The sequence below is a fragment of the Trachemys scripta genome, chromosome 6 (assembly GCF_013100865.1).
Source record: "Trachemys scripta elegans isolate TJP31775 chromosome 6, CAS_Tse_1.0, whole genome shotgun sequence".
NCBI classification, from domain to species: Eukaryota; Metazoa; Chordata; order Testudines; family Emydidae; genus Trachemys; species Trachemys scripta.
Window position 1 is genome coordinate 93,045,862 of NC_048303.1, and position 26,089 is coordinate 93,071,950.

The 26,089-nt window shown below is 41.0% G+C and overlaps 1 protein-coding gene across 1 annotated transcript in view; it reads left to right on the forward strand.

The window, feature by feature from the left end:
- The window catches only part of TMC1 (transmembrane channel like 1), a 79,304-nt gene extending 63,555 nt beyond the window's left edge, over positions 1 to 15,749 (forward strand). Inside the window, exons 14-20 of the mRNA XM_034774931.1 lie at positions 388 to 516; positions 5,720 to 5,787; positions 9,698 to 9,937; positions 11,710 to 11,835; positions 13,804 to 13,882; positions 13,990 to 14,113; positions 15,220 to 15,749. Of these exons, the coding sequence (XP_034630822.1) occupies positions 388 to 516; positions 5,720 to 5,787; positions 9,698 to 9,937; positions 11,710 to 11,835; positions 13,804 to 13,882; positions 13,990 to 14,113; positions 15,220 to 15,494 (1,041 nt within the window). The 3' untranslated portion in view covers positions 15,495 to 15,749. The remainder of the gene's footprint in view (positions 1 to 387; positions 517 to 5,719; positions 5,788 to 9,697; positions 9,938 to 11,709; positions 11,836 to 13,803; positions 13,883 to 13,989; positions 14,114 to 15,219) is intronic.
- The last annotated feature ends 10,340 nt before the right edge of the window (positions 15,750 to 26,089 follow it).

The following is a 26,089-nucleotide window of genomic DNA, read 5'->3' on the forward strand; positions in this document are numbered from 1 at the left end:
GTCTACCCTACATGTTTGAATGCTTAGTGTCAGGGATGAAAAGGGATTTAGGATATCATCTACCTAAGAATTGCACTGTTGCAGCCCTTCTGCCTCCAGAATAGGAGGTTTTTCACAGTGGGGACTGGATTACACTCTGACAGTCCCAGTTGGTAATGGTCACTTAGCAGGCGGTTATCCACCATGTTACAGCAGTCCTCGGACTGTTCTAACATGCTGGGGGCCAATTTGGCCCCTGGCAACCCCCAGGGATCAGTAGGGATAGTAAAGGGCCAGAAAGTTCCCCTCTCTTCTAAAATGTGCTGAGCACATCTGGGGATGTCTCCCAGTATTATTTATTTATTACTAGCCTAAACGTTCTCTTAAAAGAAAACATTGTGTCAACAGGAGTTTGTGCGACTGACAATCTCTGACACTATGACAACATACATCACAATTATAATTGGAGATTTCCTGAGAGCCGTCTTTGTCAGGTTTTTCAATTACTGCTGGTGCTGGGACTTGGAGTATGGATTTGTAAGTATCTCTCTCTCTCTCTCTTAATTCCATTATCAGATTATCACTTGACATGTTGGTAGTAATTTGTATTTTCATCTTGAGCATCCCAAGTTTAGAGAAGACAAGGCCCATCAGCTTCAAAATCCCTGAACAACATTAAATATCATCTTTTCTCCTCTCTTGCTACTTTGCTTTGTTTATACACATTTCCATTTTAAAGGATCTAATACATATCCTACTGAAGTCACTGAAAAGGCTTCTGTGAGCTGTAAATCAGGCTTTAAATGGATTCTAATATGACAAAGCCAGCCAGTGGGATGAGGAAAAAGCATCGAAGGGCTGGTTTTAGATACATTAGAAATTGTTTTAGCTGGAACGCTGTTTTAATTAAGATTAATCACGATCACATAACATTCACCTGATTAGATCAGTAACTCAATTTGTCTGGTGATAGGTGCATTCGGAATATCTAGAATGAAAGCCTGTGGCTTCATTTAAGTCTTTGGCAAAATCCCATGAAGCAAGGATTTCATCCTTAGTCTGTAGGATGTTTTCTAAGGCCAGTTCTTTCCTTGTTTCCTTGTATTTGAAGAAGTGAGGTTTTTAACCCACAAAAGCTTATGTCCAAATGTATCTGTTAGACTGTAAGGTGCCACCGGACTCCTTGTTGTATTCAACAATAGAAAGCATTCAGAGTTGAACTTGATGTAAACTTAAGTCTGTGTCTACACTAAAGACTTCTTCTGAAACAGCAATGTTTGTCGGGGCTATGATCCCTGTCTGACTAGATATGCCCGCAAAAGCCCCTAGTGTAAATACAGTTATACCAGCAAAACTGTGCTTTTACCAATATAGCTTGCTTTGTTCAGGGAGCGGGTATACTGGTAAAGCATAGTTTTGCTGATATAAGCTATGCCAACACTAGGAGTGCTTTTGCTGTTATAGTATACGGGTATAGCTATACAGTACCAGTAAAGAACTCATAATGTAGAAAAAATTTAAGTGTCAACAGAGTTCCCTTACACAGTTAATTTCTTGGTATTTCAATGCACCCATCCTGGTAATATTTAACACCAACACAATAAATAGAATGCAGTGTGTAAAACTAATCTCCTTTCATTCCTCATCCATCCCTCTCTCCTCATTTTATGCCATGAAAGTATGCATGGATTTATTATTAATTATATTAGGAGCTATCTTCAGGGAAAAAAATGACACTGAGCTATTTAGTCGAGTTATTATTCAGGGACAGCTAATGCAAGATGGTTAGGATGCTTGCCATTCTAGTTTCTTGTGGAAGAGTTCCATAGCTATGAACCAGCCACTGAGAAAGCACTCTGTTGTGGCAAGTTTCAGCCTTAACACTTGTGATAAAGTTCCTCCTCTATCTTGGTGGGTCCTGCGCTTATTGGCGGATTTTCTTGCCTCAGAGATTCACCATGTGGGTTGGGGAACAGCCCAGAGACCTTCCCCTCTGGAAGAACCCACAGTCCAGGTCAATTGGGAGGTTTGGGGGGAACCCGGGCCCGCACTCTACTCCAGGTTCCAGCCCAGGGCCCTATGGACTGCAACTGTCTATAGTGCCTCCTGTAACAGCTGCATGACAGCTACAACTCCCTGGGCTACTTCCCCATGGCCTCCTCCAAACACCTTCCTCCTGGTGTCTGATAACGCTTGTGCTCCTCAGTCCTCCAGCAGCACTCTCTCACTCTCAGCTCCTTGCGCCTCTTGCTCCCAGCTCCTCACACTCACACCACAAACTGAAGTGAGCTCCATTTAAAACCCAAGTGCCCTGATTAGCCTGCCTTAATTGATTCTAGCAGCTTTGTCTTAATTGGCTCCAGGTGTCCTAATTAGCCTGCCTGCCTTAACTGGTTCTAGCAGGTTCCTGATTACTCTAGTGCAGCCCCTTTCTCTGGTCACTCAGGGAACAGAAAACTACTCATCCTGTGACCAGTATATTTGCCTTCTACCAGACTCCTGTATCCTACTCGTCTGGGTCTGTCACACACTGTTAACACCAGCACCCCCCTGACAAATGGAGCTGTTGTGGTTGGTCTCAAGAGAAAGGCAGTTCCTGAGATAACCAAGGCACAACCTCTGTAATGTCAAAGCCAGGCACATAAATGAAACTCAGTGTTGGACAGGGAGTCAGTGTGCCATGTGAAGCTCTGGAATGATGTGCTCTCATTGCTCTGTGCTACTTAGTAGATGGGCTGCTGCGTGTTGGACCAGCCGGAGCTTCATCAGTCTTCAAATTTACCATAGCCATTGTGCTAGTTGAGCCTGGAGGTGAGGAACGCATGAATCATTGTGGCCAATCTCACATCGCACAGAAAGAGACACAGCCTCCTTACCAGCCAATAGTAGCAACCGGTGTTTTTTGGGTACTATGGCTATTAGGGGATCCAGGAGCAGTGAAAAGTCCAGAATGACTCCAAGCCTTCATGCCACTCTGATAATTGGAGAGCAGATGCCGTCCATTTAAAGTGATGTTATAGGCTTGGCCTGTTTCCCTCTTCCTACAAACTGCTCCTCTGATTTGCCCTGATTTGCCCTTATCTCTCTGAAGCCCTGGGAAAGATGGGAGATGCCAGAATTTGATATGAAGGAGATATAGAGCTGAGTATCATCTGCATATTGCTTGTACCAAAGGCCATGGGAGCAGATGTACTGTAAATCTTACTGCATGGATGATAATCACAGTCCCTGAACCAAAGTGGCAGGAACGTCTTTATTGATCTCTGCAGGAAATGCTAACGTCATTGTTGGCTTTAGAAAAAAAGATGAAAAAAAATGCCAATTTGCTTCCTGGTGGTTTCTAAAGCCTGGCCAAATGCAAACAGTAAGAAATGTCACTTGTTAGATCATCATCATTACCCCAAAATATAATGCTGTCCCGGATTCCTGGGAAAGATGTTACAGGTACTGTTTGAGAACAAGTGACAATGAGGTGATATAGGCTTAGGCCAAACTATGACTTTAAGCTTGGGAATAATCTTACTAAAGTCAACGGGCTACTCACACTTAAAAATGGTGTGTGCTTAAGTACATTGCTGAACGGGCCCTCAACTTGAAGCAAGTCCTGTTGCTCATTGTGCTCTACCCAATGCCATTGCACCCTACCAAGAGATCATGTCTCCTGATCCAGCTACTTTGGCCATGCTCCTCCTCCCTCTTTCCCTGACTCATAAAAGATGTCATTTAGCCCTCAGAATAGTATAGACCCGGCTTTACTCACTTGGATGTAAAGTATTAAACTGGCTGGTCTTAGTTTCTAGTTTTTACGCTTGAATCAGGAGTTCTATTCAGCCATTTAGCATTTCAATTTCTCCAGTTAGTATTTCATACCACTGCCTAATTTTTGCTTCCCCATTGCTTTTAGCTACCTTCTTGTATGTTAAAAGAATAACAAATAAATCACTAAAGCATAGGTTGGACAGACAAGAGCTCTAATTAAATGTGGACTAGAAGAGCAAGACCATGTCGCATACCTTTTACGCTTGAGCAGGCCTGCCATGCACAGCACAGCTACATTTGACAGGATAGTCACACACTCTTGATTGCTTGCCTGGGAATATGCATTGTCAGTGATCCTGGGGCAGCCAGCAAATGGGATGCTCTGATTAAATGTTAATGAAAGTTATGGAACGTTTACTTGGGAGTAAGTGGATTCCTTATTTTTGTTATTGATTATTATTCACTAAGTGCCACTAATACATTTCCTGATTGATGAAGCTAAATGAACTAGCTATGGATAATTCAAGGTCACATTTAAGAGATTTGCTCAGTTTACAAGTCAAAAGTTAAGGGCCCAGATTCACCAGTGCAGTCTAGATACCTTGTGCAGCCCTAGTAATGTAAAGCAGACAAAATCCAAGCTAATTAAGCCAGGTTTACAAATGCTGTTGGAGCACACAAAGCAGCCAGAATTTACTGGTGAATCTGCCCCCAATTTTCCCACTGCTAACCCTGTTGACACGATTTAATTTGAAAAAAAAAAAAAAAAAAATCAGGCTGTGTTCATTCTGCCTCTTCCATCATCACCAGTAGTAAACTGATAGTTTTGTTGATACTGTATGAAGTAAACTAAAATCCACTTTACTTATCCATAAAAGAATTTGTATTGCCTGGCAGTATTCTTTTACTTTAGAGCAAAGGCTGTATAAACAACATACATATCACAGCACTATATATATAGACATGTATATTTCATATAAAAAGTTATGTTAAGGGAACATTAAGGTTGCAAAATCAAGTACACAGGTTATAGTATTTCCTAAGGGTGCCTGTGCAACCTTTTCCAGCCTTCCCCTAGTTGCACCCCTCCCCCAACATTTTCTGACTAGCTCTAATAAATTCACACACACTTATACATAGATAAGTGCCCAGAGGTGACCATTACTGGAATACTATGTCCAGTTCTGGAGTACACAATTCAAGAAGGTTGTTGATAAATTGGAAAGAGTTCAGAGAAGAACCATGAGAATGATGAAAGGATTAGAATAGGCTTAAGGAGTGCAATCTCTTTAGCTTATTAAAGAGAAGGTTAGCGGTGACTTGATCACTGTCTAATTGCTTACATGGGGGGAAAAGTTGATTCTAGAGGACTCTTCAGTCGAACAGTCAAACAGATAAGAAGATCAATGGCTGGAAGCTGAAGCTAGATAAATTCAGGCCAGAAATAAGGTACACATTTTTAACAGTGAAAGTAATTAGCAAATGTTAACTGGAACAATTTACCAAGGGTTGTGGTGGATTCCCCATCACTGTATAATTTTAAATCAGGATAGAATATTTTTTCTAAAGTGATATCCTCTAATTTAAATGGGAAATCCTATGGCCTATGTTATACACGAGGTCAGACTAGATGATCTCAATTGTTCCTGCTGGACTTAGAATCTATGAATCATTGTTTTAAAAGTTCAAAGCATATCCAATAAAAATGGAACTCTTTGTACTTTCCAGTAGTACCTGCACCTCTTCAAAAAGCTCAATAAGATTTATAATGAAATATTGCAGGCTGTACTGAAGGCAATACATTGATCTTGAGTCATATTCATTTGTTTCATGAATCATTGTTAATATGCAACAGAAGAGTCTTGAGAAGACATTGCCAGTATGTTGTTGCTGTTGTAGATGACAGTTTTAATCTACAGCTCTGTGTCAGTTTAAAACATTATCTGCAAGCCTAATGGAAGCATTGTGCCTTTTCTTTCAGCCTTCATATTCAGAGTTTGATATAAGTGGAAATGTGCTGGGACTGATCTTTAACCAAGGCATGATCTGGTAGGTGTGGCAGAGAACATGTATGGTATTAACAGATGGTTGTATACTAGGTCAGCTTAGCCAGCAGGGGTGTGAATTTTTTCACACTGCCTGTGAAATCAAGCATGAAACACAGAAATTCACATATTTGTCACTTCTGAAATGCTGGGCTTGATTCACCACTGTAGTACTCCAGTTTTATGCCAATGTAGCTCAATAGGTATCAAACTGGACACCTTGAAATCAATGGAGTTAAATCAGCAAAGAATTAGGGTAACAGTGGTGAGTCAGTCCCAGGCTAAGGTTATGGGACCACATTCAGCAATATATTCTGCTATCTTTTGCACTGCTCCGGTGACACACAGCAGCTGTAAAGTTAGGTTTATAGCTGCCGAGCATTGTTGGAGCAGCGGAGCATTCTGGAGACTCTGATCTGTGGTTTTATATTGAAAAATAACAATGTATTAATGTGGCACAAATCCAAAGAGTTTCTCAGTCAAAAAGCTGTTTCCTTACCCCTGTATCCTATGGAAAAAAATGACAGAGATAAATAAATACCTAAATAAATATATAAAAAAAATCTGCCAGTGTGAACTAATGGATCACTTAGTGGTAGTGCTCAGCTGTGCTACTGAGTTTGAGACCCATTTCTGGTCTTCATGAACTGAACTAGTAAGCGCTGGGACCACTGTGGGGCAACATGCTAAGTCCCTTTGTGGAGTGATTTACATCACTCAGGAATGATCTCTTGCTCCATTATTGGGACAGCACTGACATAGCCTGCTGAGAATACTTCTCAACCCTCACTTGTAAAGACAGGGACCGACTATGCTCTACAGTGGTTTTACTCAGATATAACTCTAGTCTCTAGTGCATTAGGGGGAGTTAGTCTTCCTCTGGCTACCCAGACAGCAGCTGGGGATGTCCCCTTTCCTGGCCCTGGAGCAGCCCCTGGTACTCACAGCAGAACTCATGTGTATTTAGCCTCCTATGCATCTAATCTAGGCCTGGAGCAGCAGCCTCATGCTGCAGCCAGTCTGCTCATCACATACATCACAGAGCCACAGAAATATGGGCCCCTTGGTTAATCTGGCCCTAGGTACATTGAAAATCCACAGGGCCAGTGTCTACCTGGCACTCGAGGTTAAACTAACAAATTAGCTTGTAAAACAGCATATTATTGTGTGATCATAAAGGCAGCAGCAACTGACATCCCAGTTGCTCATACTTAACATTTCTACTGCACACATTCCACTGTTCATCAAGATGATACAGCTGTAGTATAAAATGCACTCCCAAGTTTATGCACCATGAATGGCACGGTCATTCCACCACCATCATTAGCACTTTTTTGGGGGGCTGGGGGGAAGGAAGATAGGAGGGGATTGAAAGTCAGCCTTTCATTATCAAAAGTTGGGAGGTTGGTTTCGGGATCAGATTGGGTTTATTTTTGATTACTTTCAGAACATTTCATGTTTAATACCTCATTCAAATACAAATATTATACACATCTATACTCTGTCACAATATACACTTTCTAATATAGCATGGTCCCCAATGTGGGATCCACATGGACCCAGCAGTCCAACTGCCTGCTACATACTGCACGAGCGAGACCATAACATGTTAGCTAATGTTGCCTATATCAAGCAGTGAACTTGTTATGTTTTTTAGTGATTTAACATTTATAATAAACATTTGATCATCTCAAGTGAAATTAAGAGAGACAGTAAAAATGACAGCAATAAAATAATGAATAACTATTTGTTACAATTTTAATAAAATATATAATGAGTTATTGTATATTTCTAGAATTATTTTGAGCTGCACACACATGTACTCACTTGAACTGCAGTGACATGAGAGCTTTTGGTGTGGCTGGGTCTAGCCTGTATCTGGAGAGGATTTGAGAGGCCTGAGTATATTTGTGTATATTTGCATGTGTATGTAGGGAGATTCATTTCTCTCTTTATAGAAAGGCTTCCTGTTCTGCAAAGTGAATGGAATGTAAACCTTCTCATGTGAATTTGCATATTAATGAGTCATCTGCAAAATTTACTCTGGATTGCTTCAAATGTTGTACCTAAAAATGATGATAATGGGCACAAATTAGCTTGATCCTCAACTGACTGGAGTCAGTGAAAGTTTTGCAACTGATTTCAGTGAGAGTATGATCAGGGGCACAAGGTGTAGTATGTGCCCTTAGCCAAGAACTAGCAGAGTCTATATGGTCTCTATCCATTAAGAACAGATGAAAAGAAGAGGAGGTAAAGTTACAATATAATAGTAATACCTAGGTCTTATATAGCAATTTTCATCCACAGATCTCCAAGAGGGGGCACTCCATAGAGGGGAATACCATTATCTCCATTTTAAACATGGGGAAACTGAGGCATAGAGAAGGAGTGTGACTTGCCCAAGGTCACCTAGTGGACCAATGGCAGAGTTGGAAATAGAATCAAGTCTTCTGGGTCCCATCCACTTAGCCACACCGGTAAATAGAATTAGATCCTCAAATCAGAGGGGCAAGAAGAGTGAAGCCAAAGAACATGAGTGCCCAGTGTTTCAAAGTCATAAACATGTAACTATAAACAACTAACAACATTTATCAGAATCAATAGGTACTTAACTAGAATCAGGCACTAAATAACTATGTGTCACATTTGGATGCAACTACAAAGAGAGAGAGGTTTTAAATGAGTACAAGTATAAGATATTAAAGTCAGAAATAGTTACCAGAATAATAAAGACAAAATGCTTCCTAGTAGCAAAAACTTTACAAGCTATATTTGGTTCAAGGTAAAATCCTTAACATATGTTTCCAGCTACTGGGCTGACCAAATTCTCAGGTCAGAATCTCTCTCCTAGAGTCAAAGGGCTGGTTCCTTTGTGTTAGGTAAAAAAAGAGAGCGAACCTGCGGTGTTTTTGCCCCCCATTTTTATAGTTTAATCACCCTTTGAAATGCATTTTCCTGAGGTTTACTTCTAGATAAAGTTCATTCCAGCTGTGAGGAAAGAGCCATAGAGTGATAGAGGTTCCATGTTATTGTTTGCTAAAATACAGATCAATCTGTTCCTGCCCCCTTTGTTGCCAAAGAATGGCCACTTGACCAGCGATTGCTAATCAGCTTTGATGATGCCAGGCTAGACTGTCAGTTTTGTCCTTTGTCTTTGTGAAACCGGTTTAGTGAGACTTGACTGGTAAACACATTGTAATCATAATTTCAGTTTATGTTCATACCTCTTACTACACATTCCATACATTACACAAGAATCTTAATGATCAGTATGTTATTAGTTTTTAAATGATACCCCACAAGGCATATTTTACACAACGATTATGACAATAACCTGTAGTGTGTGAATACAGGAGTGCTCTCGGTCACACCATGGTAAAAGAATAAGTGAAGTAAATGTCAGCTCAGGAGACAGCAAAAATATTAATAAAACAAACAGCAAATTAAATTAAGACTAGGCTGGATTATGATAAAACAAACTACTCATCAAGCCTGTAAGAGATTATGGGGTATAATGTTTGGGATTATGTGTTCTATAAATGAATGACAATCTATCTGAGTGGATTTGAAAATGAAAGAACCATTTAAAGAAGAAGAAAGTGAAAGGGGGAAATCAATAACAGTTTTCTGACTGGTTGTTAAAATTCAGTTGGAGAAAGAAAAAGGGGAGGGGGAGAGCCTTGAGACTTGGAAAGACATGATTTAAAGAGTATTTTAGCCATATGCCATGAAGTCAATGGAAGGAACAGAGCCAAGACCAATAAAAAGAGTTAAACAAGGCTTCATAAGCTGCAAAATGGAGTGCATTGTATGTGGCTGCAAAACAAGGGGATATGAAAGCCCAGGGTGGGTGAAGAGTTTTGGTGTATCTAAGGCTGCAGAGTTTTACAGAGCACTTTCTTGTTTGTTTCTAGGATGGGTTCTTTTTACGCTCCAGGCCTGCCAGCTATCAATGTGTTTCGTCTCCACACCTCGATGTATCTGCAATGCTGGGCTGTGATGTGCTGCAATGTCCCACATGAGAGGGTCTTCAAAGCCTCTAGATCCAATAACTTCTACATGGCCATGCTGCTCTTTATTCTCTTCCTCTCCACTCTGCCTGCCGTGTACACTATTGTCTCTATTCCACCGTCCTTTGACTGCGGCCCATTCAGGTCTTTCACATTTTATATCCGTCTCTTCCCTGACAAATAGGTTATCTCATGGTATGACTACTGTACAGTGAATGACATAACTAAAACCAACTTCCTTACTAAGTGTTGGCACTTTATAAACTATGCTAATTTTACTTGTGCATAGGACCATACTCTCTGAAGATGAATTAAATGTGAGAGAAATGATTAACTATTTAAAAAGTATTCACTAACTGGTAAGACAGAAATTCTGTTTTTTTTAAATAAAGTTTCTTACTAGTGTGATCAAGTCTGAAATTATATGTAAGGAAGAGAGAACCATTCTGTTAGAGATACATGCTCTACCTGCTTGAGATGATCTGTTAGAGTGTAGAATAGTCTCATTGCTTGGGAGATAGAACATTTAGAATAGGCTGCAGCAAGCACTAGAAAACGTACTGCAGAAAGGGATGTGGCAGTAGCAGAGGGGAAGACTAGATGACCGAATAGAGCTTTTCCATCTCAAATTTCTGAGACTCTCTGCAGTACTTCAGGGAGTTAGATTCAGTAGCACTGTTATAATATATTTCTGGTGTTGAGAGTCATCCTCTGGAGTTCTCAGTAATGAAGGAAAGAAAGAGTGTCCGTGTTGACAGCAATTTGTGTGTAAATCCATGCATATTGAAATAAGTATAAACAATAACCCAGATAACGTGGTCTACATTTTCAAAAGGGACTAGTGATTGTGAGCACCTCAGTTTTTGGGTGCCCAGCTTGAAACACCTGAAAAAGAATTTTCAGAAGGTGCTGAACACCAATTCTTCAATAATCTTTAAGGTGTCTCAAGTTAGGCATCCAGAATCACTAGTTGCTTTTGAAAAAGATGAGCCTGCATTCCCCTGCAAGCAGGTAACAGCAGAGGGGGATATAGCTATGAAGATACCTGCCCATCCAAGAACAAAGCTGATCCCATGCCCTATTCTTCACCCTGTACATTGCAGAAATGGAATATCAGGGGAGAAGTCTTCAGCATCTCTGTTTGCCATTTAGTGTGACATATTACACTAGTAAGCAAGCAATAGTTAGACACGACATTTAGATTTTAACATGTTTGAGTCTTTGATATCTGCTAGCAAAAATGTGTTAATGGAGTAAAAGGAGAAGAACAGTAACATGGAGATCTGGTTTCCAGTGAAGGGCTTGAAAAATACATTAGTAAAGTGATCCCAGTGCATCTTCTAAAGGCACAGAACTCTTGCTGTTTTAGCTCTAAAAGTTCCTTTGGGTATAGGCAAATCATTCAGGAGATGTTTTCCAGACACTCACTGTCACTTTGTGGGAGAAATGCATGAAATACCAGCAAATCTGCTGAGACATGAAACTGGTTGGATTTCACAGAACTGGTACAAAGCAGGTGATACTGATTGCCAATTTTCATTTAGTAAATCAGATCATAGAAGACATAGAGGGTGACATCTGGGGACTGGTCTATGTAACTGCAATCCCAAACCATGTGTAATTCAGGATTAGATAAACTAGAACAGCTTCAGTAAGATTTCCTTTGCCCTATGCCCCAAGGAATGAACAAGCTACCCATTTTAATTTTTTCTGTTCTGCTTTAATCTGTTAACATGCATAAAAAGTTATATTTTTCTTAAAATCGACTCAGTAAAGAGCATTTAAATAATGTGAATGACAATAACTTATTGTTGAGCCCAGCCCTGGTCTGATATAATCATGTTGTATGCTGATACACAATGCTACACTGGCATTGGCAAGGTATGTGATACAGTGTTAATTTTTGTTTTTAACAGTGGGAAAACTAGAATGTTTGAGGTCATTTCAGAAACCTTAGAGAATGACTTCCCTTCCTGGTTTGGGAAAGTATTTAGTTATGCTTCTAACCCTGGACTGATCTTGCCCTTCATATTGCTTATGGTGTAAGTACAGTATCTTAAATCAGATCAAAGCTTTCCTATATGAATCTCTACCCAATTCCTTTCATGTCAAGCCTCCATAACCGTAGGTGTCCACTGGAAACACAGTCAAGTACAACACTGATTGCCTTGTGTTGAGGGACTTGAAGAATTCACAAGTCTTTTGCTTGATCATAATTAATGTGTAGTTGCACAAAGGGCAGGCTCCCCAATCTCTCTCTTTTGTTCAATGGCTTCATTTTTGTCTTGTTTTGTTACCATAGTGCCAAAAATCATTAAGAAGCAAAAAAAAAAAAAAAACCCAAAAAAAAAAAAAAAAACCCCCCCCCCCCCAAAAAAAAACTATATGAGGTCCAAAGTGGAGCGAGTTTAATCAGTCTATTGGGCAGAACTGCACATCATAAAACCTAGCATGTTTCGTAGTGAACTCTCAGAAGTGCTATTCCCCTGATACAAAGCTTTCTTTAAGCCTGTTCCTGGGCATCTCGGGTTTTGTGTAATAATAAAGAGGCCTGAAAAGCAGCAGAACTACCATCATTTTGCTAAACTAGGTGTGAGGTAAGAGTTGGGGGCATGTAGCAGAGAACCCACACAGAGGGCTTCCAAATTAGATTCTTTGACTAAAACCCCAATGTAAGTGGTGTGCAGTAAGGCATGATTGCTACCCCCTTGTACTAGAAGTTCCCTGTCCAAAGTCCACTTTCTGAGACTTTGGACTAGGAATAGACGTTTGTCCATAAATCAGTCCTGAATAAGAATAATAATCCTGATACCTTTCATCCCAAAGGACTTTACAAAGGATCACTTTATAGGCTCACTTAGCACACACAAAAGTGCAGCTACCTCTTGGGTAGGGTGACCAGATAGCACGTGTGAAAAATCGGGACGGGGTGGGGGGCAATTGGCGACTATATAAGAAAAAGCCCCAAATATCAGGACTGTCCCTAAAAAAAATCGGGACATCTGGTCACTTACGCTTGGGTAAAATTCAGACATGATTTAACAACACACAGTTATATTGCCAAATATTTTAGAACAGAAAGTGAAAAACAGTAAGTGTAACAGAAACTGCAGAAGGAACTTACACAGGCAGAATGCAATTTTGAGATGAAATTTGGCAAAAACTTGCTGACAATCATACTATATACAGAAAGACTCTCATTGAAGAATATGGGTAGCTCCCATTGATTTCAAGGAGAGCTATCTATATTGTGTATTAGGGGACTGTGACCCAAAACAAAGGCAAAGACAATACAAGGCAAACTAGAGTCAACAAAACAGGGAGAAGATTAATCACTTATTTCAAACAGGAGCATGACATACTGTTAATATCATTATAAGACATCACATAGCTGGATCTCCAGTTAGAGTTTCATTAGGTGAGAGTAGGGGGTGAAAATGTGCTAATTTCTTACAGTTATTTAACAAAGAAAATTATGCCATGTAGTCGTGATTTTGTGTGCTAGAAGATTATGATTTAGAACAAAAATCAACTAGTTTTCCGTGTTTTTGCTTGTTGTCTTTCCTGTCACTACAGCACTTAAATTTCCTATTGTTGTGCAAGTTTAAAGGATTTTATAAACATTTGGTCATTTAAAAATACATTATACATCTTTTACAAGTCAGTTTTGCAGAACACCCATGTTATGGAAGAACAGCTGGATGGAACTGCCTCCTTAGCACCGTAACTGAAAGTAAGGTTCTTAAATAGGGAAAGTGAATTTTTCAGTTAGGTTGTTCTGGGATCTCAGGTAGAAATGTACTTTCTTTCTCCTGTGAGGGAGCACATAACTGAACTGTCAAAATGTTAGTGTTAATAAGACTGGGTGGTGGAGTAAAAGCCACTCTTCATATTAACACATTATAGAGGATAGGGACCACCTATTTATTGTAATGTGGATTTATTAAGAATGATGTTAGATTTTACAATTCTTACCTAACATAATGTATTCTTTTTCCTTTAAAATTTAGATTGAGTATCTATTATCTCAATGCTACATCCAAAACCTACAAGGAAGCTAACTTGGATCTCAAAAAGAAGCTACAAAGTGTAAGGATGCCATAAAGAGGGTAGAACTGTTACTTTTTATTGTTGTGAATCAGTAGAGAAATGATTTAAGTAATTAAGGTATGTCTCCCTCTCTCCCCTTTGACCAGCAAGCTGAGGAAAACAAAAAGAGAAACAAACAAAAAGCACAACAGTCACGGGAGATGGAAGAAAACTCCCTTGAGACTAAACCCAAGCAGCAAGGAAGCAAACAAGACTCCGCAGCAGATCAAGGTGCGACTGCTCTGAAGATGTCTGTATATTTGCTACCATCCCTCTACACTGTCTCAACTTCTCTACTTACTGTACAGTGACACCCTGAGAGGGACAGTCATGAAAATTAAATAGTGCAAATTAACCACAATACAGAAGCTTGCAGCCACCAGGTTAATCTTTATGGCATTGGTCTTTCTCCTTCCCTTATAAGAAATATTACAAGCTCTTTCAATAACAATCCAGAATCCTACAGTAGTAACAAACTGCAAGCTGTATTACTTTGGACTGTTAGGCCCCAATCCAGCAAAGCACTTAAGCAGGTTCCTAATGTTAGTGGGACTATTCGCATGCTTAAAAACTGAGCATGTGCATAAGTGTTTTGGTAGACTGAAGTTTTATTGCAGAATACTACAGTATTTTTTATATTGGAATATTGAGGGCCAGGTTGTGGTTTTTAAGTCCAGGCTCCTGCAGGGGGGCGGAGGGGTGGAGGGGGGTGCAGCGAGTCCATGATATAGTAGGAATCCTCAGGAAGAATTCTGGCTCAGTCAGCCAAACTTCTTCCTAGGCATGGTCCTAAGCTGCATATGTGGCAGCCCTACCTGCCTTAAAGAAGGTGTGGTGTGCTCTCCCCTCTACACTCAGGCACTACTGTCCTCATTGTCCATGCCACAAAACAAGCACACAGTTTGGCATGACTGGCAGCAGGAGAAGCCAGGGCTGGAATATTAGGGAGGATGTAGGTCAGGAATGAGGCACATCAGCAGAGCTATGTGGGGAATTCCAAGTGCACCCTGCTGAAATTGGCCAGTTTTATAATGAAATTGCTGAGTTTTGCCATCTCTCTCACACCACCCTCACTCCCCCAGTAACCTAGAAACTGCCTCCACTTACTTGGTGCTGCCTTATGTAAGGGGGAGGGCTTCTACGTTCCTTACTCAAGGTCCTGGAGGATGGAAAGGGCTGGCTGGAAAACTTCAGGGGGGAGCTGCTGAATCATTCCCCATAACCTCACTCTAAGAGATGGGGTTGGCAGGGTAAGTGCTGAGCTTTCTCTTGCTCCTACTGCTCTAACAGGCAATCTCTGTTCTATGGCTCAGTTTGGTTTTCTAAATACATTTTAGGTACCCAGAAAGGACAAGGTGACAAAGAGTCTAAGAAAAAGACCAGCCACCAACACGAAGCAAGCCCCTCTCAGCAGCACAGCCCTGGCCCAAATGTTCATTATTCCTCGCATGGCAGAGGAGGAAGCCTTACTCCACCCCCACACATAGCTGTGACTCGACCACCAGTGCCAAGAGGATATGGCATGCCCGGCTACCCCCCCAGAAATCCACGCTTTGAAGGTTTTCCTGGAGGACACCCAAGAATGCCAAGGGGCACTCCTAACTATAGATAATAAGGCTCTTCTACACTTTCCTCTAGTAAAAGTGAACTACAGGATTATATGGTACAATCCTGGCAAAAAAAATGGCCCTGATTCAACCAATAAGTGAGGTGTCCCATTGATTTCAATGCGACTCCTCCTGTGCATGAAGTTGCTCAGTGTATTTTCAGGATTGGAGGCTTCAGTACCAATATTTAACAGAAACCACTGCATTAGTCTTCTTGTTAATCTGAATGTCTTGGAAAGATGTATGTTGTCATGAGTGTCAAAGTGTTTCTAAGTATATAAATATTTATGATGAGAATGAAAATGTTAGTTTATTCTTGAATAAGTTTCTCAGTGTGTTTCTGTAGCATCTCATTGTTACTTCATTTATTTTTAAAACCACAGGTAATTGTCAATATAATTGCTTGGAAATTATATCTGAGTCTCTTACTTGAACAGCGCACACAGCTTGTGTTGGCCATCTGCAGAGGAGTGAGACTCGCCTGATTAGTTTAGACTGGAAATATATGACTACCTTTCAGTAGCCAAAGCATGACCTTTAAATACCTAGAGATATTGTGCAGCCTAGTGTTTGAAGTATGTGCTTCCTAGTTCAGAGGCATTATGCAGCTGAGCTTTTAATTTTATTAATATCCCTATTTTTCCGGTCAGTACAGTAATAATTCTTACCATATGCAATATCATACAGCCACCTCCCCAAGCACCTGCTCATGGCCAGAGGTCACTCTGAAGCATCTTGCCTGTTTCCATCTCTTCAGGACCCTTTAAAAACTCACAGTTCAAAGGTAGTTCAAAACAACTCCACAAGGAGTCCCAATTATTTAGTCCTCTGATATATACTGGCCCTCTAGGCCCCAAGCAGTTCAGCATCTCTCCCCTGATTAACCCAAAAATAACACAAAACACAAACTCAAGGAGTCTTCATCCCAGCTGGCCTTTACAGGATCTTCTTTGCTTGGACAGAGTCCCTCACAGGCCTTCTACCCTGAAGGCCTTTCTCCCACTTACTCCTGTTTCTACAGCTTTTTTTCCACTGCTAAATCAGGGACCTACAAACATCTGCTGGCTCTCTGCAGTTACAATTTCCCCAGCCCCTGCTCTCTTAGAGAAACTTCTTGCTCTTTTTTTAAATCCTGGGAATCACCTTATTCAGCCCAGTTGCAGCTGACCCTGTAAGCAGGGATGGTTTAGCCATAAACTCTCCAGCCCATGGGGCAAGCTGCCCTGTTACATCACATTTTAAGAAAGCATTTCAGATGCAAAAAGAAACCATATTTGAACAAAACAGTTCAGCCCTGTCCTTTGGTATCTGCCTCCAAAATGCTTTCCAAGGTTGGGGTGCTCTACATGGGGGCCTTATGGACAGATAATGGGCACTTGCTATTACCGCTTAATTATTATTATTTGTATTGTGGTAGTATCTGGGAGCCCCAGACCCCATTTTGATAGGTGCTATCCAAACACAGAACAAAAAGGTGGTCTCTGCCCAAGTATTTCCATACACCTGTTTGAGAGTAGTTACACAGCTTTACTGCATTGGCCAGAATTTGACCCACAATATCCATAAAAAAAATGTAGAAAAGGTTAGTCAATGCAGCTGTTTTGTAGTGTAGAAGGAATGTTAACTCTGTTTCATAAGGCAAAGCCTGGGGGAAATCTGTGATATCATGAAACAATTTAGGCTCCCCTTAATTATGGTGTAACTAAATCAGGAAGTCTGATCATAATGGTACCTTCTGGCCTTGAAATCTATGAGCTGTGCCCCCTTGTCCCAGGGCTGAATTTGTTCTGGAATATTGCAACAAAGGGCCAGATCCTCAGCTGGTGTAATTCATCATAACTCCATTGACTTCAACAGCCATCGGATGGCCTCATACCAGAGGTGAATAATGACCTTGGAGGTGAAAGTCTATATCATAATTATCAACCCTTCTAGCCAGCCGAACCCTTTGTCTTTCTACTTTGTTTCCCTCATGCTCTTACCTGCCTACAAACTGGCTCCTTTCCCCCCCTCATGAAGACAGAGGTCTTGGAATGGACACTGTATTTGTGCATTTGTATTGCTGTACTCATGCAGTTCTGGATTAGCATTCTGTGAATAATTTAAGGAAACAACATAATGAAGTTCAATTATGGCTGACACTCAGATTTCCAAATTCATGTGAGTAAATCTCCTTTGATGGGTTTTTCTATAGGAGTGATTATTATTGTGGAAGAAAGGGTTATCCAGGAGCTAACGCAGAAGACCCAGTTGCAATTCCTCTTTCCCCACAGACATTCTGCATGACCTTGGACAAGTCCTTTATTTTCTGTTCTTCAGTTTCCTCATAAACTAGTAATAATAATCTGACAGGCTTCTTGACTTTATTGTCCTTGTGTGGAACCCTGCAATTCTCCCCCTCTCAGACTAGGTCTCAGTCTAGATCCTAGTAGTATTAGTGGGCTAATATTATTTCCTGGGCTGTAAGCCTGATCTCTGCTATCTGGACTGAAGGCTGTAAAAAGATCTCTGAGCAAACACATTTTAACATTTCTATTAATAGTTTTTTTTCTCCAGCTATTTCTGTGGACCCCTCACCTGTGTTTATTGGTGCATTCCTGAGTCTAGTTAATGTCCACGGAGTAGAAAAAAAAATTCATGCATTTGCCAGCAATATCTGTAACTGTATTAAGAAACATACACTTTACAACGCTGCTACAGTGCTTCAGTGAAGACTGTGCTATGCCGATGGGAGAGCTTCTCTCATCAGCGTAGTTAATCCACCTCTGTAAGAGGTGGTAGCTATGTCTGCGGGAGAAGTCTTACCATTAACATAGCGCTGTCTACACTGGGAGTTAGGTCAGTATAACTGCGTCACTCAGGGGTGTGGATTTTTCACAGGTCTGGACGAGGTAGTTATACCAATGTAAGTTTATAGTGTAGACCTGGCCATAGGGTCAGCTTGTGACCTGGCTTGCACAGTGAGGGATGCCCCAATACCCATAATCCAGGTAGCAGGAGCAAGCAGTAACATGTAGGGGATGAGAGCAGCCTCTATGAGAGGGTACATTCCCCACCCCATGTGAGTGGCAGGAGTGGGTAGGGTGGGATGAGGTGTAGGCAGACCTCTCCCCCCCCCAAGTACACTGGCACTGAAGAACAGGGGTACTTCCCCTGAATGCAGCAGGGGGAAATTGCAGAGCAGAGGGTATCTCTCAGAGTCATTGCTTCTTGGGCTGCTTCTGAGGTCGCCTCTTGCTCAGGGCCGATGTCTAAGCCATGACTGAACCCTCAGGTTTGTAAGGGAAGAACACTGATTCAATGTCATGCTTCCACAGCAATAGCTTATGAGAAACATGAATATTAGGATTCATTGCTATACTATATATACTAAATATCGGATTTTCCCTAAATATTCTGTTGTGTAAAACTCAGTACCATTCTGCAGAGTAAGGCCCAGCCTGTGGGGTTTAAGCCACTTGCTGCGTTTTGGGGTCTCTGAAGGGGCTGCACCATGGAGGGGGGCGGGGGCACCAGAAGGAATTCTGGTTCCTTCATAACTTCACTCGGAGTTGCCCATGTTGGAGCAGCAGCTCCACCTTCCTTTGAAAAGATGCAGCTTGTGCTCTCAATTGAGCCAACCCTGCTCTGCAGACCAGTGCAGAAAGATAGAGTCACCCTCCCTCTCCCTGATCCCCTTTGGGAGGTTAGTGTCCCTGGTAATGCAAGCCATGAGCCATTCCTCCATGCCCCAGCGAATCTGTGCTCAGCCCTGAATGCACAACTGCACACCAGTACAAAGCCAGGCATGATATAGTCCTGAATAGGCAAAGATTACCCCAAGAACCTGTCTAAGCCTGATGTTAATCATAGCCAGCAGAACTGAGTCAGTTCTTATGCAGTGAGTTTACATAAAGGGTTATATTCCCTGTTGCTAGCACTACACCCTCTATAGTAAGCCCACAGATGCAATTCAGCTCAAGATGGGCTAGGGGAGGGGAGCTGACTGTAGCTGATGGGATTATTACAACCTATTTCCTCATCTAGCAATTGCAGAGCAGCTCTGCCAACACTCCACAGCTTGGAAGAAAGACTTTGTCCTCCTGGATCCCCATAGAACTCTGTTGTACCTGTGCCAAAGCTTGTTTACATGGGCTTTGTACAGGAGAGAGGATTTGGGCCAGTTTAAATAACTCTCTAAATAAACTTATCCAGAGGGGTTGTTGGTAACTAATTAGGGGCAGAGTGGTTGAAATAATTAACAGGAGTGTGTGAAAAACCCATGTCAATGTCCAGGGAGAGCTCTGTTCCTTTCCTTAATCAATGTGTAAAGAGTGGAAGGCACAAGTTGTAGATCCTATTGGAGGAGGGTGAGTGGAGAGCTCTCCTCAGAGTTGTGGCTCCATCATCCTTGCAGAATGATGTTTTACTGAGACGTGTTTGCTTGCACTTACATTATGAGAGAGGATTTTTAGGTGAATGTCAACAACAGAGAAATATTTGGCATTTAACAGCAAGAATTCAGTGTAGCAATAAAGGTCAGCCAGCCATTAGTCTGGAGAACAGCTGTATATAGTGACCCATACATAAACAGCCTGCACCCATCTTGCCCTAAAAATCTGAAAAACAAAGCTCATACACTGCAGCAGAATTTCCTTCCATGTAGTTGAAATGGAGATCAATGGAGACCTGCAGCATCTCAGAATAGGACAGTGATAGAACATGGTGGATTAATATCTGCTCTAAGTATTGCACACACAAATGTGCCATATTAGAGGTTTTCTTTTGCCCCTGGCTTTAGTTTTCTCTCTTTTTTTTAAATGTATTCTTCACTGGGATCAGGTAAGACAGTTAACTTCATAGGCATTTGTGATTTAAGAAGTGCCTTTATTTTAATATTTCAGTAGTGCAATAAAGGTGGATTTTCAAAAGTGATCAGTATTGGCCTAACTGCTCCTACAGAATTCAGTGGTTGATTTTTCAATCTAAATCCATTTGTATCTCCCATGGGGTGATATTCATTTTAATAAGTTACAGAGCCTTGTGATAAATTACATTTATTATGCACCTTTGATTGCCTCATCTATACTCTGCCCATTAATCCATCTCTGCTGGGATTACTTATACTATTTCAAAAGTCTGTGCAGCTTCAAACAACCTCTTAAAAAAAAAGCCAGAAAACTGTTTCTTTCCTTCTCCAAAGTATAGAATTTCTTCCCACAATTATACTGATCAGAGATGCAAGAAAGACAATATTCAGTGATGGTTTTAACTGAAATATCTCAAAACCTATCAGAACATACAACAAAATATTTATTCTACAGCTGATTCAATCTTATAAAAATTATTTTTCAAATATTTTCCCAAATAAAAATGACAAGTTCATGGGGTCATAGTGCTCATGATTCACAAGTATCCAAATGTATCTGCTGTGTACTGTGACCATGTTTATTCATCCAAAACTTCATAACAAAAACGTGTCCATTATTTTATTCTTCAAAAAGTTTCTATCTAATCAGAATGCAGAAACATTTCCATGTGACCTACACGACCATTCACAAATTGCAAATGCCAAAATCCAAATACGGAAAGCAAAAAGTTTTCAAACACCTTGTAGGCTGAAAGTTATTCACCAAAGCTATTCTGCTAATACTTATGGATTATCTAACTGTCTAGATACATCTGTGGAACTTATCCCTTACAGAAATCAGAATTAGTTCCTCACCAATTCTGTCTACAAAAGGGGCTAAGCTAGTAACAAGTGATTAAACAGCATGACTTTACACCACTTAAACAGGAAAGAGTCTCAACCAGATAAGATAAACAACAATTCTTCTAGCCCTGGAAGGTCCTGGAATAATAAAGATTTATATTGCAACATAATGATATACAGAGAAGCTCTTCTAAATCACTTATAGAGATCTCTAAAATATAACACCTCAGCAGATGTAAATCATAGCACAGGATCCAGTTGATAGTTATTGTCTATTTAATATCTACCTTATGTAAGATAAATCATCAGTCACTGTAGTATGTATGCACGAGATACAATTTTAGGATAGACATAGTGAATATGAGTTTGCACTTGCCATTTGAGGATTTGGTTGCATGGGCTTGATTAATTTGAATCCTTCTCACAAACTTTCTCACTACCTCCTCTTTTTTTTTTTTAGGCAGGATTCAGCAAACATATTCTCAATGATCCACACAAAGGAGGGAATGCCTTTCTCTTTTTAAAAATAGAAACATCTGGTTTTTAAATGAACTGTCATACACAGCACCCTAAGAGTTGGGTAGTAACTTTGGGCTGCTTTCTGTAGGAGATTCTGATGGAAATGCAGCAACAGCAGGCTGTATGCTGAGAGTGCTAAAGGCCCTTGGTATAAAGTGTCATATTTAAAAGATGGAATAATGTAACCAATTACAAATCTGCATATTGCTTTATAAATAATTCATACAGAAAAATGGAGGTAACCCTCTCTCTCAGAATCAAGGCGACAACAATACCCTTCCTTTAGCTTAGAGCAACAACAGCCACAAGACCTTGAAGTATCTCAGGTGGCCACTCTTAAAAAGAAGGTGGTGGTATTTAAAAATTGTCTTTCAATCTCTTTATACTTGGTCTGCAAGTAGATTTAAAATCTGATTTTTTTAATTAGCCAGATTTTCTTTGTTGAAATCAGCAGTAGCCCGAGCCAATGTGCAGAAAGCAGACAAATAGTTCTGTCTGAACAATAAGTGCTTTAATTTGCTGTGAGGAGCAAAGTGAAATGATCTCCAAACCAACAAACATAAGAACACAAGAACAGCCAGACTGGGTCAGAAGAATGGTCCGTTTAGCCCAGTATCCTGTCTTCCAACAGTGGGCAATGCCAGGTGCTTCAGAGGGAATCAACAGAACAGGTAATCATCAAGTGATCCATGCCCTGTCGTCTACTCCCAGCTTCTGGCAAACAGAGGCTAGGGACACCATCCCTGCCCATCCTGGCTAATACCTATTGATGGACCTATCCTATAGAAACTTATCTGGTTCTTTTTTGAACCGTGTTATACAGGTCTGTTGCATCTTATGCACATTTAACATGTGCGATTTCAACTTTACGCGGTTGGCAAAAACAAATAAAAAAAAGAGAAAAACAACAGTATTAATACTATACCTGTAGTGCGGGTGATTTTGCCTGCCATTGAACTCAATGGGGTTTTGGCTATACGTGGTTTTTGCTTTATGTGCTAACTGCGGAACGGAACCCCCGCGTAAGATGAGACAGCCCTGTAGTTTTGTTGAACATCCAACAATAAAGTCAAGACAGCTAGTAAACAGAAGCAGTTGAGAAAGAATGTCCTCTCCTAGACCTAATCCTCTGATTCCTTCAAACTTCACATCCTTTTAAATAGCACACGAAGGCCCACATTTTCATATGTGGTCTCTAATTCTCTTCAGGAATTCATCTATTTTAAATTAAAGAAGTATAAATATATACTGCATTTTTCTTGCCCATAAGTTGTACTTATTTTTCCTAGTTGAATCTTGTTCTTACATCCCCTGTTGGCTTTTCTCCACATGTAACTCTCTCCTTAAATCCTCTCCCATTCCTCTCGTCTCCTTTTACCAAGAACTTGCTGATTTGTTCACGAGAAAATTGATACAACCTAGATTCCACCCCATCCACATCAAGTCAGACACACAAGGTAGATTCCATGCAGGGCCAGCTCCAGGCACCAGCTTCTCAAGCAGGTGCTTGGGGCAGCCGCTCGGAGAGAGGCGGCAGGTCCAGGTATTCAGCGGCAATTTGGTGGACGGTCCCTCACTCCGCCTGGGAGCGAAGGACCTCCCGCCGAATTGCCGCCGCAGATCGCGATCACGGCTTTATTTATTTATTTATTTTTGGGCTGCTTGGGGCGGCCAAAATCCTGGAGCTGGCCCTGATTCCATGAAGGGACTTAGGCATTGCAACACTGGGGAGAGATAGGTATCTAAGAATGTGATCCACAAAAGCCAGTACAAGCTAGGTGTGGAGCCACCTAAGCTAGCCAATGAGAGATGCCCATGTGCTAAGCCCCACCCCCCGCTTTCTCAAAGATAAGCACCTAAGTCCAGTCTGCAGGGAGGCACCTAATTCTGCTAGCTATCAATGAACAGGAACTCCTCTCCTGACTTAGGTGCCTATGTAGTTTCTTTCAGGAATGAGTTAGGCACCTGCCTTGCTTCACATAAAATGACTGGAGGAGGAGGAGAAAGAGATGGTACCCACCTTCTAACTTTTAGATCTGGCCCCCTGGGCTAGTTAGGTGGCTAAACTATTGTCTCTCCTCTTCACATGTTTCAGTGCCTATAGGTTCGGTGAGAGTTTTGTGGATCACAGTGGGGGATTAAGGTGTCTCTGTAGCTTTGTGAATAGAGCCTTATGGCTTAATCCAGCAAAGCATGTAAACATGTGCTTCATTGTAAGGAATGGGTAGTTCCATTGACTTCAGTGAGACTACTTATGTGTTTAAAGTGAGGCACATACTTACATATTTTGCTGAATCAGCCTATGAACACCTATGCTAGCCTATGAACACCTACGTTTTTATTCTGTTACCCTTTTCCACTCTCTCTCTCTCCTGCTACTGTTTGTTAAACACATTGATTACATCTTGTCTTAAACTAAATTGTAAACTCTTTGAAGCATGGTGTGATGATTTGAGAATCTGTACAATTTATGAATTCTTTGTAAGATTGTGAACTGAAAACTCCCTTTTGAATGTGTGGGCTAGTTACCCTCTCCGTGATCTCCTTGCTTCCACGCTGGACTGAAATTCCAAGGTGTAGGGATACAGAGCTGACAACAGCCTTTTGTTAGTACTTTCAACACCTGCATAGGCCTTACCTGGGGAGAATGAAAAAGAGTAACTGCATCCTAGGGGAAACCAGCGTTCTCCATCTTCCCTCACCAGGGGATTAGGGGCAAAAGTTCTTCAAGCAGGACAAAAGATACAGGGACCAAAGCAACAAAATATAAAAGGACTCCAAAGTGGAAGACTCAGAGAACCACACAGGAAGTTTGTTTGGGAGAGGGATGGACCTGCCAAGGTATGGGAGGTGAGCTGGAGGGAGGAAAGCTCCATGTTTCAAAACCCAAGCCAAACACTGTGAACGGAAAGACCCTGTGAACGGAAAGACCCTGCATGGCCTCAGACAACTCTGAGTCCAACCCAAAGAATTCTCAGGAATGTTGAGGAAACTGAGGAAGGGAAATGTATACAGGGTTTATTATTTTTGTATAGATCTATGTGTTTCTCTTGCTATTTAATAAAGAGCAATGATGGTTTAGAATCTTGTGCAAAGTCTGCCTGTCTGTCTGTGTTACGTGCTACACTTTATCACATGCATGTTAAAGTGTAACCCAGAAGGCTCACACCTTTGGTAGGATTCTGGGAGAGGGTGTGTTTATGCTACAGGGGTATCTAAGGGGTCAGCACTCATTCCAGAGTGCTGGGCATGGTCTGTATCCTCAGGAAGGGGTGCTAAACTTGCACCCTAAGAGTGTGCATAGCAACCCCAAGACAGAGACAACTAAATCCACAGGAGAAAGCACTGGGAGAAAATATATGTTGGAGAGAAATACAGCAGAAATCCTTGTATTTTTTCCTTTTATATTTGCTGATTAAAAAAACCCATCTGGCTCAGAGTGAAAATACATGTGCATTGGTGTTTTTGCCAGCAGAGGTCACAGCAACACAACCCATTACAGTAGTCATAGCATAGAAGCTACGATATTAAAACCGGTGTGATTTGTTTACTTGAAACCTGACCATTTAAAAATAATTTATGTTCAATACCTTGTATTTGTTTTATGAGGTTTTTTTAATAATGCTTTTGTTAACCAGAACAAATAAATTAATTAACAGAAATGTGAGGGTTTTGTTGACAGTGTTCAGTGTAATACCAGCACACTAACATTGGTACTCATCTCCAACCAGCTACAGACTAAGAATCATTCCCAGAAACTATTTAGCAAATAGTTTCCAGTAACAAATAAACAAACTAAGCTGCTCTCAGAAAATTCATAACCAGAAAAAGATAAAATTCATCATGTAGTCATCCTTATGACTTATGCACCAAGTTCTACAAAGAACACAGCAGTGTTCTAGTTCCAGTTAACTGTTTCCAGTGGCCCAAACAAACACCATCCAAAGAGATTGATTAAAGTGAAGGCTGAAACTTCTATTAGGAATGATGTAACAAAGCTAGGAGAAGAACAGCCAGGTGGCTCCTCCCCACACAAACTACCCAGAAAGACAAGTCCAGTCCAGTTTCCAAACAAACCACCATCAAGGCAAAGAAATCCTAAAGAGGAAGTAGCTACCAGCCCCTTCCTATGAAATCTATCCAGGGATCAGGACCAAGACCCCCCCACATTCCACCTTACCCTTCCCTCATGCAAGGGATAAGTATTGAAATGTGAAGTGCCTCTTTTTGCAACTGAACGTTGAAGCTTTTGCCTTGTCATGGCAAGGGTCCAGCCATATGCCACCCAAACAGGGACTGCCATGGCAATTCTGACTCCCTGCTATCTCCAGAAATCTACACAAGACACCTGCCAAACAGTTGCAAAAAACAAACATCCCTCCCACCCCC